The sequence below is a fragment of the Chenopodium quinoa genome, unplaced genomic scaffold, assembly GCF_001683475.1.
Source record: "Chenopodium quinoa cultivar QQ74 unplaced genomic scaffold, ASM168347v1, whole genome shotgun sequence".
Classification (NCBI taxonomy): domain Eukaryota; kingdom Viridiplantae; phylum Streptophyta; class Magnoliopsida; order Caryophyllales; family Amaranthaceae; genus Chenopodium; species Chenopodium quinoa.
The window spans coordinates 3,997,019-4,015,040 of NW_018743919.1; the positions used below are offsets into that span (position 1 = coordinate 3,997,019).

The window sequence follows — 18,022 nt, forward strand, 5'->3', positions numbered from 1 at the left end:
CTCCCCAAAGTGTTTAGTGTTATTCGTTCACATGCAAGGGAATTGGGGATGTTGCCTGTCCTTTTCGATTATGCTTGGATTTTATCCAAGAATATATTACGGATGATAATATAGTTTGATAAGAGTGCTATATAAGATTGAAGGCTAGAGCAGCTGGCTAGCTCTTTGACTTATAGATTGGAGATCTAGGATCCTAGGATGGATTATTTTTATTATTTACCTTTCCTTGAAAATTATTAATATCATTTACGCCATATGAATGTTAGTTATGTCCCTATTATAATTTTTTTTCGTGAAAAAGTTTATGTATTAATGTATAAAACTTACTTCATACATAGTATTCTTTGCTCAAATACTAATTTGCCTAAGTAAAATTATCATACTTGTATACTATCAATAAGGCGAATTGTTGAATAATTTTGCTTATGATATTACTCCATTCTGGCCACTTTACATGCCCTAGTTGACCCAACAAATGCTCTTACATGTTTCATCAAATGGGATGATATTCTAATATTTTCAAGAAGAGAATGCATCATCTAAAAGTTTGTGCCTTTAATAATGTGATGTGGACCAGTAAATTTTTAATTTTGTTCCTGTTGAAAGAATGTGGACAAATACCAACAGAGCAAATGTCAAACAAACAAGTAGACATATTGCAAAAATTACAGTGATATATGAGCCAGGTGGTCCAGCACTAAAGAGATTTGTGGGCCCACAGTCCACATATATCAGAGTAAACTACTAAAATGGGCCTTGTCACAGTCCACCTCAAAGTAGTAAGCCTACTATGTGTCTTGTGTTATGTGGGGCCCCGGGAAAATTGACCCGGAATTGCATGATAATGATATGTGAAAAAAGGATCGTGTTTTTTTTGTAGCCATGAAACTAAGATAATGTATGACCCAATTTTTAAATATAACGGCTTCTTATTCACACAACTCTTCCCCTCCTTTTTTTTTATTTTTTTTATTTTTTAGTAAAATTTTTTATTTTTATTTAATAATAATCTTATTTTATTGGCTTATTTTATGCGAAACGTCTCTTTGTTACATTGCCACACGTCCTTCAATGTTCTTTCTATTCTTAGTTATTGTACTTGAGAGTTGAGATCCATCTAAGCATGTTACCCATGAAAATGCAAGTTAAGTCCTTAAGCTATAGTGATATGTTTTTTCACAATTAAATAGAAAAATAAACGGTTTTTCGCATGGATTTTGAGGGTTTTTGCTAGGGCATGATCCTCACCTCGTGCTAATTTACCAATCATTTATTTGAAATAAATTGAAAATACCCATGTTTTAATAATTGTGAACTCACAATGGCCTATATGAATCAAAATAAAAAGATGCAAACAAACAATAAAATTGCTTATACTATTTGAAACTTTCTCCTTTTCTAATTACAAGCAAGGTATGACTAAAGGTCTAAAGCTCTATTTCAAACTCACACAAGTAGTCTGAATGATTTCAAATTATAAATAATACTTCCTCCTTTTTTTTTTTTTTTTTAACTTGACATGTTTCATTCATCATGCTTGTCAATGTATAACTTTAATTAACCTTCAATAACTTCAAATCTCGATAAGTAAAAATTATGATAAATAGATTTTATAACAATAGATGATTCTAACTAGATTCCACATAAATATGTATTTTCTTATATATATCTTACAAAAGATGGTCAAAGAAGGAGATGTAATTAGTGTAAAAGTCAAGGTAGGTCAAGTAAAAATGAAAAGAGAATGTATGTATACTACATTGTCATCCATCAACAACCCTAACCTTTATGGTAGAGGCTTAACCATTAACTAGCAATTACCTTTATTTGTAAAAACTTAGCAAGTTTGTTACTAAGGTTAGGGTTTGACTTCCATCAATAATAGTTGGTGGTTTAGCCTCTACTACCATGCATGAAAAGCAATTCGCTGGTGATCATGTGGATAACTTAGGCTAAAGATATCTATACTCCAATTTAGGTCATTGCATTTATCACTATTCTTATTAGTAAAAATCTACTTTAGTAAGAATGCATGTGTTAAGAGCTTAAGTCTATGTTATATATTATTATTTGCTATACTTTGGGGTCTATTTTATTAGGTGTAAAATAAAAGAAATAATTAAAACATGTTACATACGCATTGTATGGCAAAGTATTATTTTACTAAAATGAGAAGTTGGTTAACTGTTCCGTACTGTTTGGCCAAATATCCTCTCAAATTAAGCTAACTTTTAACAAATTTGGTTACATTCTTATCCCCACCAATATAATGGCCACCATATTTATTAAATCATGTGCAATCTGTTTATATAAAGATGTCAGGTTACATCATTTTGCACATACCAAAAATTTTCAATGTATATAAGAAAAAATGTTTCCAAATATTATTAAACATTTAACCAACATATTAGGTTCATCATTTAGCTTTTAATCTAATCTTCAACTAATTTAATTAAAGAATTGAAATTTTCACAAAAAAGAAAAAAAATGAGGTACAACTCATTTAAATTTATTCCTTGAAATTATTTTGAAAAGCACATACTAAAAATAAAAATAAAAATAAAAATTAAAAAAAAAAAAAAGTTAATGGTATATTGGTATGCACAGAATAATTCCCAAAAATAATGCAAGGAACTTAGAATCTTGTGTTGATGAAAAGGGTATAATTAGTTGGCATTTGATCCAAAAATGTAAGCATGTTAGTGACTAATTCATTGCTTATCTCCATGTGAATGAGTGAGGGCATGTGTTTTGTCCCATGATATGTGTGAAAGGACAACAATAATTCAGCCTTCTTTCCCCTAGAGAGAGAAAGTTAGAAGGGAAATTGTAACAATTCCCATATAAATAATTAAATATAATGATAAAATCTTGTTGGTCGTAGAATAGCTAATATTTCTTCCGTCCAAAATTAATAGTCTAATACTCCGTATAAATTTATATTGTTTATTACTTTTAATTGTATGTTGAACAAGAAATTTGTAAACTTTTCCCATTACAATACTAATGTCTTGTGATAAGATATTTATCAACATTTATTTATATTAGTTACTTGGCAAAATTATGTGATATTTGGTATATAGAGAAACGAAAAATATCTTCTTGTAACTTGAAATCTTTGAAATTCTTGTAAGTTTTTTTTTTTTTTTTTTTTTAATAACAAACTAGATACTCAAATTTTTATTGATGAAAACTATGAAAAATAATCCAAAGAAATTAAATTTATATAGAAAACAAATTCAATGAATAATAATATTTCAAGTTGGGGTCAAGTTAAAAACATGTTAAAATTATAAGTTTATAACTATATAAGACACTTGATCCAATTAACTTTTTCACCATAAATCTTAAATAATCTTCCAAGACTTGTTCTTTGCAATAAGCTCGCTTAAGATATGAGTTAGTCATAAATATTTGAAATTTAAGAACAAAGTTTTAAACAAACATAAGAACAAATTCATTTATAAACAAATATGGAGATTGGCTATAGTCAAAAACTAGTTTTCCAAATACGTTGGCCAGAGGAGATACAGAGAATATACTTTGTAATTTTGTATATGACAACCACGGAAATATTAAAAAAAGACCTTTTAATTTTATCATTTTGGCAAAACAATCAGTATTATCAAAAATAAAAAGGGACCGGACAACATAACAACTAATACTGAGTGGTGGAAGTGATAAAGAGAAGAAAAAAAAATGATTAAATCGACAGAATTGATGACTTCAGAGCATTAAAAGCTAGAACCTTAAAACATTCAGCCCATCTAATAGCACTCTGCATGACAAAAGTATTAGACTATCTAAATGAAGTCACAAAAATTCTTTTGAACGGTATAAGCAGCTCACAAGCATTCTGAAGAGTTTAAACATTACAAACTCAACTAGATATTCACTACAGCAATTGAATACCTCATAAGAATATAAACATCTTGGCTGGAAAAACTATATGAGAGAAGATCAGAAACACCCACTTCTTAGTTCTTTATGTACCCGCCGCATGTTGCAAAGTGATGGATGTGATACTATGTGTAACCCGCGATTCAAATTTACAAATTCCAATGAACGAAGACAAAAAAAAAAACAAAAAAAAACAAAAAAAAAAACAGGAAAAAAAACCTAGATAAAATGACCAAGTAGTGTGTGCCGATCTTTGTTACTAGAGTATTGTAAATCCAAGCAGCAACTCTGACCAATGCTACGACCCCCAAATTTCTACTTACTGAATTACAGAAAACGGTTCTTGCAGATCTTTGTTCACCTACAGAAACTTCGACATCCAATTGAATAATTTTCTCCTAGGCAGCAATCCCTGAAACTACACAACAAATAGCATACGTCAGTACAAAGAGAATTGACGTGAATTTTAAGCACCACAGTTGTATATTTTAGGATAGTAGATACAATTCAGTTAATCTTATATTCTTTCTGTCACCAGCTTCTGTCTTATGCAGAAAATAGGAGTAATCTTTCTTTGCATCAAAAAGGATCAACATGACTCACGCACTTTACGTCAAAAAAACTCTACTCTAATGAGACTCCAATAGATCAGTGATATTTAAGTACAGTGTCATACAACGGTGGCATTTTTGTGTAAATTTCTTGGCGATGTGTGTGGAAGAGGGGGATGGGATTTTGGATGAACTAACCATTCAAACCGAGGAAACCCATCTTTCAAGCTAAGTCCAATATGTTCCTTAGGTAATTTAGATTAAGTTAATGAAGAAGATTCCTTTACAAGTGTACCAGTGACAAAATCTAAGGCATGTTGGCAGTCGGCACCATGTCAATTACCCATATAAGTATACTACAGATCATTATAGAGTAGAAACAAAAAGGATTCTTGAACGATGGATTGAATGGAACATTAAAGCAACAAGTTCAGCACATTCAGCTAACTTTGTTTATAAGTTTTCTTAGTCTACAAGATTGTACCAGACAATTTAGTTCAAAATACATCTGACATATAGGCCTTTGTGTCTTACTCACTAACCAAAAACAGCAGGTAGTTAAGGCAAGGGCAGCCTATGGCACTGACATGGACAGATGACCACCAGCATTAAACTTTTCAAAGATAAGCAACCAGACATTCAGATCAACAGATACCAATAACCAAACTAGTTATCAAAAAAACAAATGAATATTATATCTTAAATTTTGAGATTTACGTTTTAGACCAACATCCACTTCAACAAACCAGGAACTCTGCTTAGTTAACTCTTGATATTAATCTGCCATACCCTCAAATAACATCAAACCCAAGACAAGCCCCTGAGTCCTGACTCAAATCAAAGCCACTAAATTATGCATCTAACAAGAGTAAGTTGTTGATATTAAATGTATTTTCTTCACTTCGTAAATTTCATTAAAAGTGTTGCAGGTTATTTAGATGGAGAATAGCTTTTTCAGAGAAAATTATCAATAGTAATGACATCTTTTGAAATAAATGAACTAATTCAGCAAGGACTATACACATAGCTTATTATTTAACCACATCTTGTACACTTGTTAGTTGCCACTAATGACTAAGCTAATTGGTTTTAATGCTTGCACTTCCTTTCTTTTTGCAATGATTCACAAATTATTGCTAAATCGGAAAATATTTGGAGCTCTTTTAAGTTTTTTTTTTTTTTTTTTTTTGAAGGAAAAGTATGTTAATACCCAATTGAGAAGCAAAATCAATAAAAGTAGGGGAAAGACGTGTCCAAATGGTTAAATTGTGTGTGTTAGCACGTCATAAAGAGAACAAGCTCTTACCTCTATTTTGCTATTGACAAATGCTATAACTACCAACACAAACCAGCAGGATTATTGAGTGGAACATCTGAAACTGAATTTCCAAGTCCAAATTCAAATGAACCAGATCCCTTTAGTCCCAAAGACGGTAAAAGCAAGGATTGCTCATTCCCACCACCAAGGAAATCATCAAACTTAGCATCAAATCCACCATCTAATGAAGGAAAAGATGATACAGGCTGTGTCCTGGTTCTGATGTCTCTGCCATACAATCCCATTGCTGATCCAAGATTGTTATCTTCCCGACCATAGCTAAGGCTGAGACCATTTGAGACAGAAGCACGCCCTCCACCTTGAACAGGAATGGCAGAAGTATTCCAAATGAACTCACTATTCTTAAGAGCATCTGCCTCAATATCCCTAAAGTTCATAGAAGCATTGTTTCCAGTGATAGAAGTGTCAATGATGCTCCCATTTCCATTTCCATTTCCCCACAAGCTCCAGGAAGATGAGCCAATGGTGGAAGCACTACCCCTGTTCACCCCATCAAACTCGGCAAAGCTGTCGTGTCTATTGATGTTGCCATTATGTAATGCACTTAAACCTTGCTCAAAGTTCAACTTTGGAAAGAGATTTGCAGTTTCCCCAAAGCCTGGACTCATTCTTGGCTCATAGTTCAATGCACTACCATAACTAGAAGGGCTAAATGAAGGGAATCCACCTCGAGCAAAAGGCATGGGACTTTGGCGTTCATCAATTTTCAATCCATGTCCTCCAATCGGGCTTGGATTGTAGCCCTGCGTATAGCCATTGAGGAAGCTATTAACTCTAGTAAGTCCACCACTACCACCACCTAAAGGACTCCTAGTTGGCCCTGGTGATAGCTCTTTGGGAACAGCTCGTTTGACCTCAACCATTTTACCATTGAGTTCATGAAAGGTTTTCATCAGTGCTCTCTCAACTGCATCTTCTGAGTCAAAGGTTATGAATCCAAAGCCTCTTGGCCTTTGGGTGTTGTGATCATACATAACCACAACATCAGTGATGATCCCAAACTGATCAAAGTACCTTTTGAAGTCCCCTTCAGTCACAGTAGATGGTAAGCCCCCCACAAATATCTTCTTTGTGCGAGTAGGCACTGGCGATGCACTAGGGCTGTTGTGGTTTCTGGTCAGAACATGCTGATCATCTCTAGGAACAGCCTTCTTTGCCTCAACCTGATCACATACAATTAATTGAACTGTGTAAGTTAGCATCTCAAGCTTCTGAACTTAATTTATCACAGCATTGTGGAACATCAACCAACACCTTAAACGTGTACTTGAGTTCAAAAACTGATTGGCATTTTACAAGGCAGATGCCAATAAGAAATTATTAAAATACAATGGCAAGTTGTCAATCAGGAGCTTCAAGAGTAGATTAATTAAAGCACATTATACACCATCAGTAATCGCGATGTCATGTTAAACTACTTCACATGATTAAATTTAATCGAGCAACATCATCAGAACTTATTATTCTCTGTTAGCTTTATAGAATTCTTTCATTTTTCTCTCTTATTATCAATAGATAGATCCATGACAACAAAAATGACTACCATTAACATACAAATCTAGCTCAATTCTAATGAATTGAGCACCTCTAAACTATGTATGTGACATGTAAGTACAAACAATCAAATTATACCTCCACCATAAATGCAAACAATCACAATTTGCACTTCCTATATCAAAAAGGCAACAATTATTAATACATAGAACATACACCAAAAAAAAAAAGAGAATCAATATATGAAATAGGCAAACTTCTTACAGTTCTACCATCTATCATATGCTTCTGCCTCACAACTCGCTCAGCAACAACCGGGTCAGCATAGATAACAAAGCCGAACCCACGAGCACGGCCCGTTGCTCGATCCTTCATGATCACAGCCTCAACCACCTCACCAAATGTTTGAAAATACTCCCTCAGACGATCTTCATTTGTATCCCAAGAAATCCCACCAATGAAAAGCTTCCCTGGCTCCATCTTCGAATCTATCAATAATGTTCAACACCCAAAACAACATCAAATATCCATACACTTAAAAATAAAAGCTTCTGCATAATTCCACCCAAAACATGTCCGAACCACATAATAAAACTATAATATAATCACCACAGGGTAAATAGCATATAAAACAACGGATCCAACACAACTAAAACAGCAACAATATGCTGAATCCATATCATATATTATATCAAACAATCATATTATTATTAAAAAGTTCAGAATTATGGTTAAAATCAAATGGGTATTGCTTAAATCAATATAAAATCAGCAGATCCTTCATGGGTAAGTGCTAGATCAATGATCAATCAAATCCATAATCTGGGATTTCAATAAATAAAAAAAAAAACCCACAAAAGTTCAATCAAAACCTAGAAAAATTCAATCAAAACCCACGTAATCAAAGTTAAAAACTTTAAATTAGAAATGAAAAATTGCAGAAATCAGTACCAGATTGTTAAATTTGTAGGGGGTAAAAACCCAATAAATATAAATTAATGGATCTAAGAGGAGGTTTAAAACAAGAACAAGAGAGAGATTAGGTCCTCCTCCCTTCTTCTTCTTCTTCTCTCCTCAACCCCCCCTTTTTTTTGAATTTATTGGTGTTCTTACAAAATTCTGAAAGAGGAGGAAAATCTAATGGAAGAAAAAACAGAGGATTGAGAAAGAGAAGAAAGAGGGTATTATATGTAAAGAGAGCTTAAAAAAAAAGGGGATAAAAATAATAAATGGGCAGAAATGGGGAGGAGAGAGAGAGGGGTAAGCTTTGGTTATCCTCTCGTGGAGAAGAGGAGACGAAGAAAGATGGTGACTTGCCAGTTTTTAAGTTGGATTTCAAAAGTTGAGTGTATGCCTCTTCTTTACCTCCTCCTTTTTTTTTTCTTTTTTTTTTTAAAAATCTTTTTTTTTTCAAAATTTTAAAAATTTGTTTGTAAAATACAAAAATAAAATCTTAAAAATAAAATAAAATAAATAAAACACAATTATTACCTTGAGAATCAAGGTTAATAGTGAGTAAAGTATGGATATTTAATAGTGAAATGACCTAAATTTTGAAATACGGAGTATGTAAATTTAATTTTTTTTTTTACAATTTGATATTTTGTTATACAGTGAATAGATCTCTCTTATTAACATGATTGTATGAGATACTATGATTTGTGATTGTCTAAAATCCCCCGTTCCCACCTAAAAAAAATTAAACACTGCATAAATAATTTGATAAATGTGAAGGTTCAAATATATCCAATCTTGATTATTCGTAACAACTCCAAATATAGTGTATAATATTTTCAAAGAATTCATTTCGTAGAAAAATATTTTATGAGATAAACAAGAAGATCTTATTTGACACGACTAACAATTGCCATCATACACATGTTAAGAAACAAGTTGTTTGCTAACTTATGAGAAAAAAAAACCTAGTAAAATAGGGTATATATATTAAAAGATAAAAGATGGGCCTTATAGGGTTCATATTAGCCCTAATTGTATGCATAAATGATAGGGAAGGAATCTTTTCATAATTACATGACCATATAATATAGGAAATCTCATTATATAAACTTCATATTTCATATTTATCTATTATAAGAAAACTTTAAATAAAAAAGAATAACCAAGCTCTCTCGGCATGCTACAAACATAGCAAAGTTGCAACTAATTAACAATTTACAAAATAGAAAAGTGTAGCAACTAAAAAGAAACGAAAGAAGTATATACTATCTATTAAATGACAATAGCTACTCGGATGACGACCGGAATACCACTACAAATTGAAATTCTAACAATTGGAGTGGAGAAGCAATGAAACAAGCGATAACCTCGCCAAAGTGACGCTATAACTAATCAAATACACGACTTTAAGGAATCTAATATTAGAAAATTGACTTAGTAATTCAAAATAATTATGTTTAAGTGAATTGCTTTGCAAACTACTAACCTTCAAAGCTTCAATTATTATGTGAGTTTATTAAGAATTCACTTGGGGGGCTAGTTGTATAGGCTGATATTGGTGCCGATATAATAATACTGGATCCAGGTCAGGCCAGGTCACACCTCGATAACTACTTTAAATAACGACGTTTAAGTCATATCAACATATTTACAGCATCATGGTTAGCCACGTGGTCAGTTACTTTCAACACATGGACACTTGCCACTTGTTCGACATGCAAGTCACGTGGCCTAATTGCTTTCCTATAAATACCTATGATTTACTCATTTCATTGATTGTGTAGGTACTTAGCTTGACAATGCGGTTTTATAAATTTTGGATACGGGTATCGGAGCACATCCGAAACAAATAGTGCAATACAAAAAGGAAAATTACATAAAGAATGATTTAATAATCAATTTTACTCATAGGGTTGCAATTGTTGTCCATACAACAAACCAATGCATCGTGCTATTGCTCAATCCAAACACTACTTTTTTTACTAATGATAAAATACACATTATTTATGATGAAAATATACCTTAACGCTGATTGTTAGGTGTAAACATGATATATGGTGAACCAATACATTACTCATGTGATTATACCTTAATTGTAAATAGACTACTCCATACAATTGATAAAACGCGTGCACATATCTGACATATACTTGACTAGAATTATAAAATAAAAACGTCAGTGTGTATATTTATTATTGTTTGGGGTGTTAAATAGGGACTAATAAACCCTTGATGTAAATACGTGACATACTTTTATCAAGATGTAAACATTTGAATTAAAGAGCATTAGATCATAGTCCAGTAGTTGAAGTATCACCTTCGATTCTAGTATTCCATGGATTAAGTCATACCTAGATAAGTCGGACACACTCGAACTCATTTTATTTTCTCTTTAATCAAAATTAGGCCCACTACATGACCTTGAAAAAACTATTCGAAAATTTGTTCGTTCATTATTCCATTCTTTACTAGTAGAGGTAGTAGCTAAAAACAAGGTTCTCTTACTTTTAACAAGTTTTTGTCATAGCTTTTACTCCCACCAAATCACAGGATTCCCATAACTTTAGTCAACTATCCATTGGATCGACGCCAAATAATTCTGTTACATAAAGTCCTTAATTAGGGTTGATACCTTAAACTTGTAATCAAATTCTGTATTTTTTTTTGGTTGAAGGGCTGATTAAATACTAATTACATCATTATTCGATCTTGCAACTTAATTTCTTTACATCAATAATATATATAGTAACGACAATAAAATTAAATAAGATAAAAGAATAACGTTATATAAGAGTGTGAATACCTTTCTCACAAGAGGAAATAATACTACGTAATAATGTGATGAGCCGTTATCATTTCATTTAAGAATTAAAGCAACAAGTCCATAGTAATTAAATACATCTTCTTTAATTAGGCAAAATATAGAGAGGCATAAAAATACTTAATATAGTAGGGTGTATAAATCGGCGGCCTGCTGCATAAGGTTGGTATTTATACCAAAATTGCCAACCTAATAATCACCTGGCAAAAAATTAGTGTTACCCTTACATACTCCTATATATTCCTATATTTAATTAATGAAGACAACATAACATAACATGCTTTGTTTCCTTCATGTGGGAGCAAGGCATAAATGATTTGCGTTGTCACTATGCTAATCTATCTCTTAATTTAATCTATCATTTATTGTTTTAATGCAATATCTATTATGGATAGCTTTATACGTTAATACACCATTTTTGAATGTTAATTCGATAGACCATGTTCATATGATTTTGGATTAGTTTAACTCTATTTGGATGAGATAGAACATGCAAAGTCAAATCAAGTTTAAATAATTATATTATAATAAAATTTTACATTTATCATGTTTTATCTATTCTACGCACGGTAAATGGATATATATATATATATATATCCAAGTCAATATCCAAGTCAATATTTAGTTCATTTATAAGACTATTGGGTGTCTTTATGAAATACAAAGTATGCAATCATTTATGTGTAGAATACGGAGTATGACACTTATGACTTAAATAGGTTGATTAGGTCCAATCAGCTGTAAACATTGAATAAAATCAGATATAATGAGATTCAATTAGATCAAATAAGTTCATTTCAAGTGAAAAAAACACACCCGTACATTGAATACTCATCGAGTCATCGTATGGTAGTAGATTCAAGAAGCTTGGGATATATATGCAAGAGTTATACACAAATCATTAGATTCCTAAGAAGGTTCATATAGTTAAAGATAGCTAACTATTGATGTAAAAAAAAATGAACTTTATTTAACCTAACTTTATAATCAGTATTATATGATAAAAGATTAACAAGCTAAGGAATTGAAGAAAAAGGGGAAAGTGGTAGCAAGATGTGTGAATAGCACAGAAGGGATAACTTTGTGCCTCCACTTCCTGAAAGAGAATTAAACAGCTAATTAAAATCCAATCAAAGATGTAAATTAAAATGTTTCCAATTAGCCCACTGTACCACATGTATCATGTATGTATGTGTAATCAAATTATGCTGCCTTTGCTTGCTAATCACCACAACATATATTATAATTTTCTAACCGAATATCTATTCTGATTCTTTAATTATTGGAGACTTCTTTTCTTTATTTATAAATTAAAACTAATTTAAATTATTATAAAGGCGGTTCCATTTTATGTAATATATTTGTTGAATTGACCTTTTCCTCAAAGCCTATTATATAATATAGTACTACTGGCTTAATCTAATACTTAATTAATATATATAGGGATTTAGATGCAATGTACCGATTAGTTTTACCCTCTTCTTGTCAAATACTACTAATAAATTAATTACAGTTTAATCTTGTGTATATTATTGTTTTAAACATGTGACTCATACTGCTATTTTGTTCTATATATAGCTTTTTTTTTTTAAAAAAAAAAAAATAATCTAGAAGGAGACATGTTCTACTTCCTCTGGTTTTTGTACGATAAATCATTTGTTTTAATAAGTCGATATGAAAAAATCAAGTGTAATTTGATTTGAACGATGCTACTAAACTCATAGTTTTTGCTAATTTTACACTACGTATATATGTAAACCATTCATTTGTTTCAAGAGATTATCAATGCAAGAATCCTTGTTTAACATTTTCCCGTATTATATATACCAATATGATAATTCAGCCGATAATTACCCATCAAGAGTCTTTAGCATTTGGTTTCATTTGTATTATGGTTAGTACAAGAGGTTACAACTTACTAGAGCTGTTAAACAGAACATTAGGACACATATATTAGGTAATGAATTTGTACTTATCATATCTGACTAAGATTTGCTCCTTTACAGAGATAAGAATAACGTGGAAAGGCAATTTAGGCATCTTTTTAAAATATGGGGCTAAACTTTAGGGATCAAATTCGCCTCATGCAGAAAACACAAGGTTTTATTTTTATATTTAGTGCAACAATTTTTAAGTACTACGTATTATTTCATGAGTAGTTCACCCAAAGTATATACTAACTTTGATTAGAAAAAGTAAAGGCTCATAATAATTGAACTTTAAGTAATTTCTAATTTTGTTTAAAAATGGTGTTGAGTATTTAACTACAGCCGCCTTTAGTTTATTACTCGTATTGATCATGAATGTATATCTAGTTAGCCTATTAGCACAATTATTAAACATTAATGGGTATTATCAAATGATACAATGATATATGATAAATTAATGCTACATAGTAATGAAAAATAAGTCCTTATGTGTGTGTTTATTACTCATTGTCTCGATTGGTTTGGTTGTTCATTAAAAAAAGTTACCATGCATGTAATATATGGTACTATATGTTATTAGCTAGTGTAATAGAGCAAATAACAAAAGTGTAGATCAATTGGTAAGTCATTTGCACTCTAATTGATAGGTTGCAAGTTTTAAGTCTAAATAAATATTCATATTGACCAGCAACTACTCAACTAGTTCAATGATCAATATAATATTGTCAATAGGGGTGGTTGCTTCTTGCTTCAGTTTGATGCATTTAAGGACATACAATCAATTTGACATTTTGGCAACTATGCCAAATTGCACAGCATAAAAATTGTTTTGGTGCAATATTTTCCAATTTTCATTATGTAATAGGGAGAAGTATTGGCGCATAGGGCCTATGTGCCAATGAAATAAATAGGATGACATTTTTGTAAACAATGGGAACATGAGAAAAAGCGGTGGTGCAAAATTTGATGGAAAAAAGTATCACTACATGCATAATGGTACATTAAATGTATCACTGTACCATTAAGGGAGAGAAAAAAAATAATAAAAATCCCAAAATGCCCTCCTATGTGCTTGTGAAACACATAGACCCTATGCGCCTATATGCACTCCAATGTACTAGGAATATTATCTTTTTGACTTTTTGGGTTAACAATAACTTATACGGAGTAGCTTTGAATTTCAACTAGGAACTTTGAACATAACCTTGGAAGTGAAGTAGTGAACATAACATTTCCCTCACATAAATTAATTATAAGTAGTAGAAATTAAAAAATTTGCGAAAGTTAGATCAAAAACCTAAGTTGGATGATATCCTTTATAACTGGACTAGGTTAGAACTCGTGCGATGCACGGTTTATATAAAATCTATTTTTATAATTTGTACATTTTTTAAAAATAAATAAATATAAACAAGAATTATGCACCTTGTACAAAAATATCTGTACTTTTAAAATTTTAGATTTTCATTAAAATTATGATATAATTCCTGTTCAACGTCGCCTAATACATATTTCAATGTAGGAGTCTATTTATTAGTGTGCTACTTAAAATTATTTCATTTTTTAAGGATAAATTGATAGGTTGTAGTTGTAACGTAGAAGCTTTTAAGGATAAAATTATTCAAATTTCAAAATTATTAAATATGATAGCTCCACAAAAAAAAAAAAAAAAGGATGACATCATCCTTGCATTTAGGCAGGAAAATTTTTATTATGGGAGTGACATAGTAATAGTTAACAGATGTGATATCATGTATATAAGCCAACAACAGAAACATATCAGCCAACGGGACATAACAAACTTTAATAAAAACGTATCAGTCAACACAAGGAACATATCAGCCAACAAATGAAACATATGAGCCAACAAAAGGAACATATCATCCAACAAAAGATACATATCAGCCAACAGAAGAAACATATCAGCCAACAAAAGGATGAAATCAGCAAACAAAGGCAACAAGTAAGCCAACAAAATAAACACATCAGCCAACAAAATGAAACATATAAGCCAACAATTAAAATATACCTATCAACCAACAAAATAAAGCTATCATCCAACTAAAGAAACATATAAGCCAACTGATGTCTGATAGCAGCCAACAAAAGGAACATATCAAAAAAAAAAAAAAAAAAAAAAACAAAACATATCAGCCAACAACAAGAATATATTAGCTGTAACACCCTAGAAATTTCTTTCCTTTAAAAAACCTGTTTTGCCCTTTTAAAAATACGAAATAGGAAAATCTAAGACATTACCGCCACCGTGAAAACGGCTAAGGCAATTATCAAAGACACACAGCGGAAGACTATCTTTAAAACTATCCAAAACAAGTCAACTTAAAAGTCAAACCAAAAGAAAGTAAAGTCAAACCAAAGTTAAACGAAGTCAAACAAAGTCAACCTACAACTTGGAACCATTGTAGGCCCTCGTGAAAACCGAACAATACTCAATACCCTTTGCGTTAGTTTCACAAGCATGATAAAATAAATAATATTCAAAGCAAATAAAACACAACATATACCTATGGAAACTAAGCATGATTCGCTCTTCACTCATGCTCATCATGATAATGCTCCATCACCTGAAAAGCTTCTCTTTACTTGTCCCCACTACTCGCCATTAGAAATGGGTCGTCGTAGGGCCAAGGTAACGACAAGGCCAAACAAACATACAACACACAATCAACAATGTTGAGTACATGCGTAATAAAATAACACTAACATGCTTTCATCCTATCATCACTCAACTTACCTTGTTGCGCCTGTGAATAAGCATACAAGACATCCAACATTTAACTAGACAAATACCAATTTCCATTTAATTTGATTACGCATCGAACGGGTTTCAACCAAATCTCTGCCCCAAATAAATTGAGGTAAACTACACCGGGAGTTAACCGGGTAGGCAAATGTCACATGAGGTGACTGGACGTCCTGCGCATAAAATAAATAAAAAGGAAAATACAGTGTCTTGTACTCCCAGTAGAAGTTATGGTCAAATATAAAGTCGCATAACTCCCCCCATATGTTCATACTTGAGGTATATATGTTCCAAGAGTTTTGGTGCGTAATCTCTTTCACTTTACGCTACTTACGTATTAACTTGTGATGACTTCAACCAATCAATCAAGAGCAAACATCATAACAATCAATACAAACTTCTCAATTCATTCTTGAATTAATTAGTGAGCACATTCTATTTATTAGTTGAACCCTTTTTAATCTACATCGGTGTCAAAGACACCTTAAACGCATAATGCGCCGCAAATCCTATCCTTCGGTGTTGGAAACACCTTAAGTGCACATAAGCACCGCAATACAATTTATTCTTGTGTACTAAGACACTTGATAGCTCAATTCTCATGCTTAAAGCATCAATACAAATTATATGAACCATTATAAAATTCCTTTTTAGTATTCCAAACCAACATAAACACTTAGTTTAATTAAACATGCTTTCCATCATGCCAATAATAAAAGTGTGGTTCATATTCAACATGCCAACATAATTAATTCCAATCATCGATTCATCATAAATAATTTATACATCACGAATCATTCACCAACATCAATCATACAACAAATTCCAACCAACACCTATCATGATACTACTTGAAATTAATTTATCAAAGCCTAGCATGCTTCTACATACTCAAATAATTACCGAGTACGCGAATGTAACTTAAATATGATTTCAAATTCGCCATGACTAAATAAAATCACTCACTTGGAAAACTCCTACAAACCAAAATTACAAAGAGGCATTAATACCTATTCCACACACATTTCCAGCAATATATACACTCTTTAAATCACTTCTAAACCCTCTAAAATAAGCTGAAATTTAATTTAAAACCCTTACTTTTATTCCCAATTAATGGGTAATTAAAAATCCTTTCAAGAAACTTAATTAGCTTATATACAAAAATTCCAGCTTTATTAAATCATTTAAAATTGCTGTAATTGTGTTTTAAAACACTTATTTCAATAATTTAAATCACCCATAAACAATTTCCTTCAATATACGTAAATTTAGAAACCTAGGGTTTGTAATTTGGGGCTTTTTAATTCAAAACCAAATCTGAAAATTTATATAATCATACTTAAAATCAACCATCATAAAAATCATCACAAAACCCAAAAACAATAATTAGATCAAGGGTGGATTTAATTAAAAAAATCAAAAGAAGAATTTTTATTTGAAAGCGGCGCACGACCACCAAGGCCGGGCTGCTGTCGCGCCTGCTTGGTGGCCGCCGCTGCCGGCGAGTGCTGGTGGTGGTGGTGGCAGCCGGCCGGTGGTGGCGGTGGCGGGCCGGTGGTGGTGTGTGTGGGTGGTGATGAAACAAAATAAAAAAATAAATAAAAAAAGGGAAGGGGAAAATAAGAGAGAGAAAGAGAAAATAAGAGGAGAGAGAAAGAGAGTGTTACCTTGGGTATTCTCTACCTTTGGCAAAGTTTAATTTGCCCATGTGATGGGTATTTATACTCCCTTTCTAAAACCCTCCTAGACTTAAATTCCCTTTTTACTTTTAATGATCCCTTTTCAATTCAAACTAACATTTTGACTTTACTTAAATACCATTGACTTTAAAAATTACCTTTTTATAAAATTATATGCCCCAATGATTTTAAATTATAAAATAAAGTATTTCCAAATCATGAAATAAAATATTTTCAAGATTGCTAAATAAATAAATTGGACCTTTAATTTAAAGCTAAAACTCTTTAATTTAGTAAAACATCATAAATAATTCATTTTAACTTATTTAAATACTTTAAGAAATACTTATTTAAGTTAAAATACGTATAAAAATACAGGGTATTACATTAGCCAACACAAAAACCATATCAGCCAACAAATGAAACATATCAGCCAACATATGAAACATATCAGCCAACAAGTAAAATATATCAGCTAGCCTGCCGCACGCATAATTTGCATGCGGCACTCCGCACTCAATACCTTCTCTACAAAATAATACTTCGTATCACTTCTAGTATTCTTACCCACAATCAATTTGTTTTA

At 31.7% G+C, this 18,022-nt stretch overlaps 1 protein-coding gene across 1 annotated transcript; it reads right to left on the minus strand.

Annotated features, from left to right (window-relative positions):
* Nucleotides 1–3,794: 3,794 nt before the first annotated feature.
* On the minus strand, nt 3,795–8,692 carry LOC110687465 (heterogeneous nuclear ribonucleoprotein 1-like). The gene is made up of 4 exons (XM_021864116.1): nt 8,236–8,692; nt 7,549–7,772; nt 5,758–6,953; nt 3,795–4,318 (listed from the first exon to the last, which is right to left on the minus strand). Exons 2-3 carry the CDS (start codon nt 7,762–7,764, stop codon nt 5,787–5,789), a joined length of 1,383 nt encoding a protein of 460 aa, XP_021719808.1. The 5' UTR covers nt 7,765–7,772; nt 8,236–8,692; the 3' UTR covers nt 3,795–4,318; nt 5,758–5,786.
* Nucleotides 8,693–18,022: the final 9,330 nt, after the last annotated feature.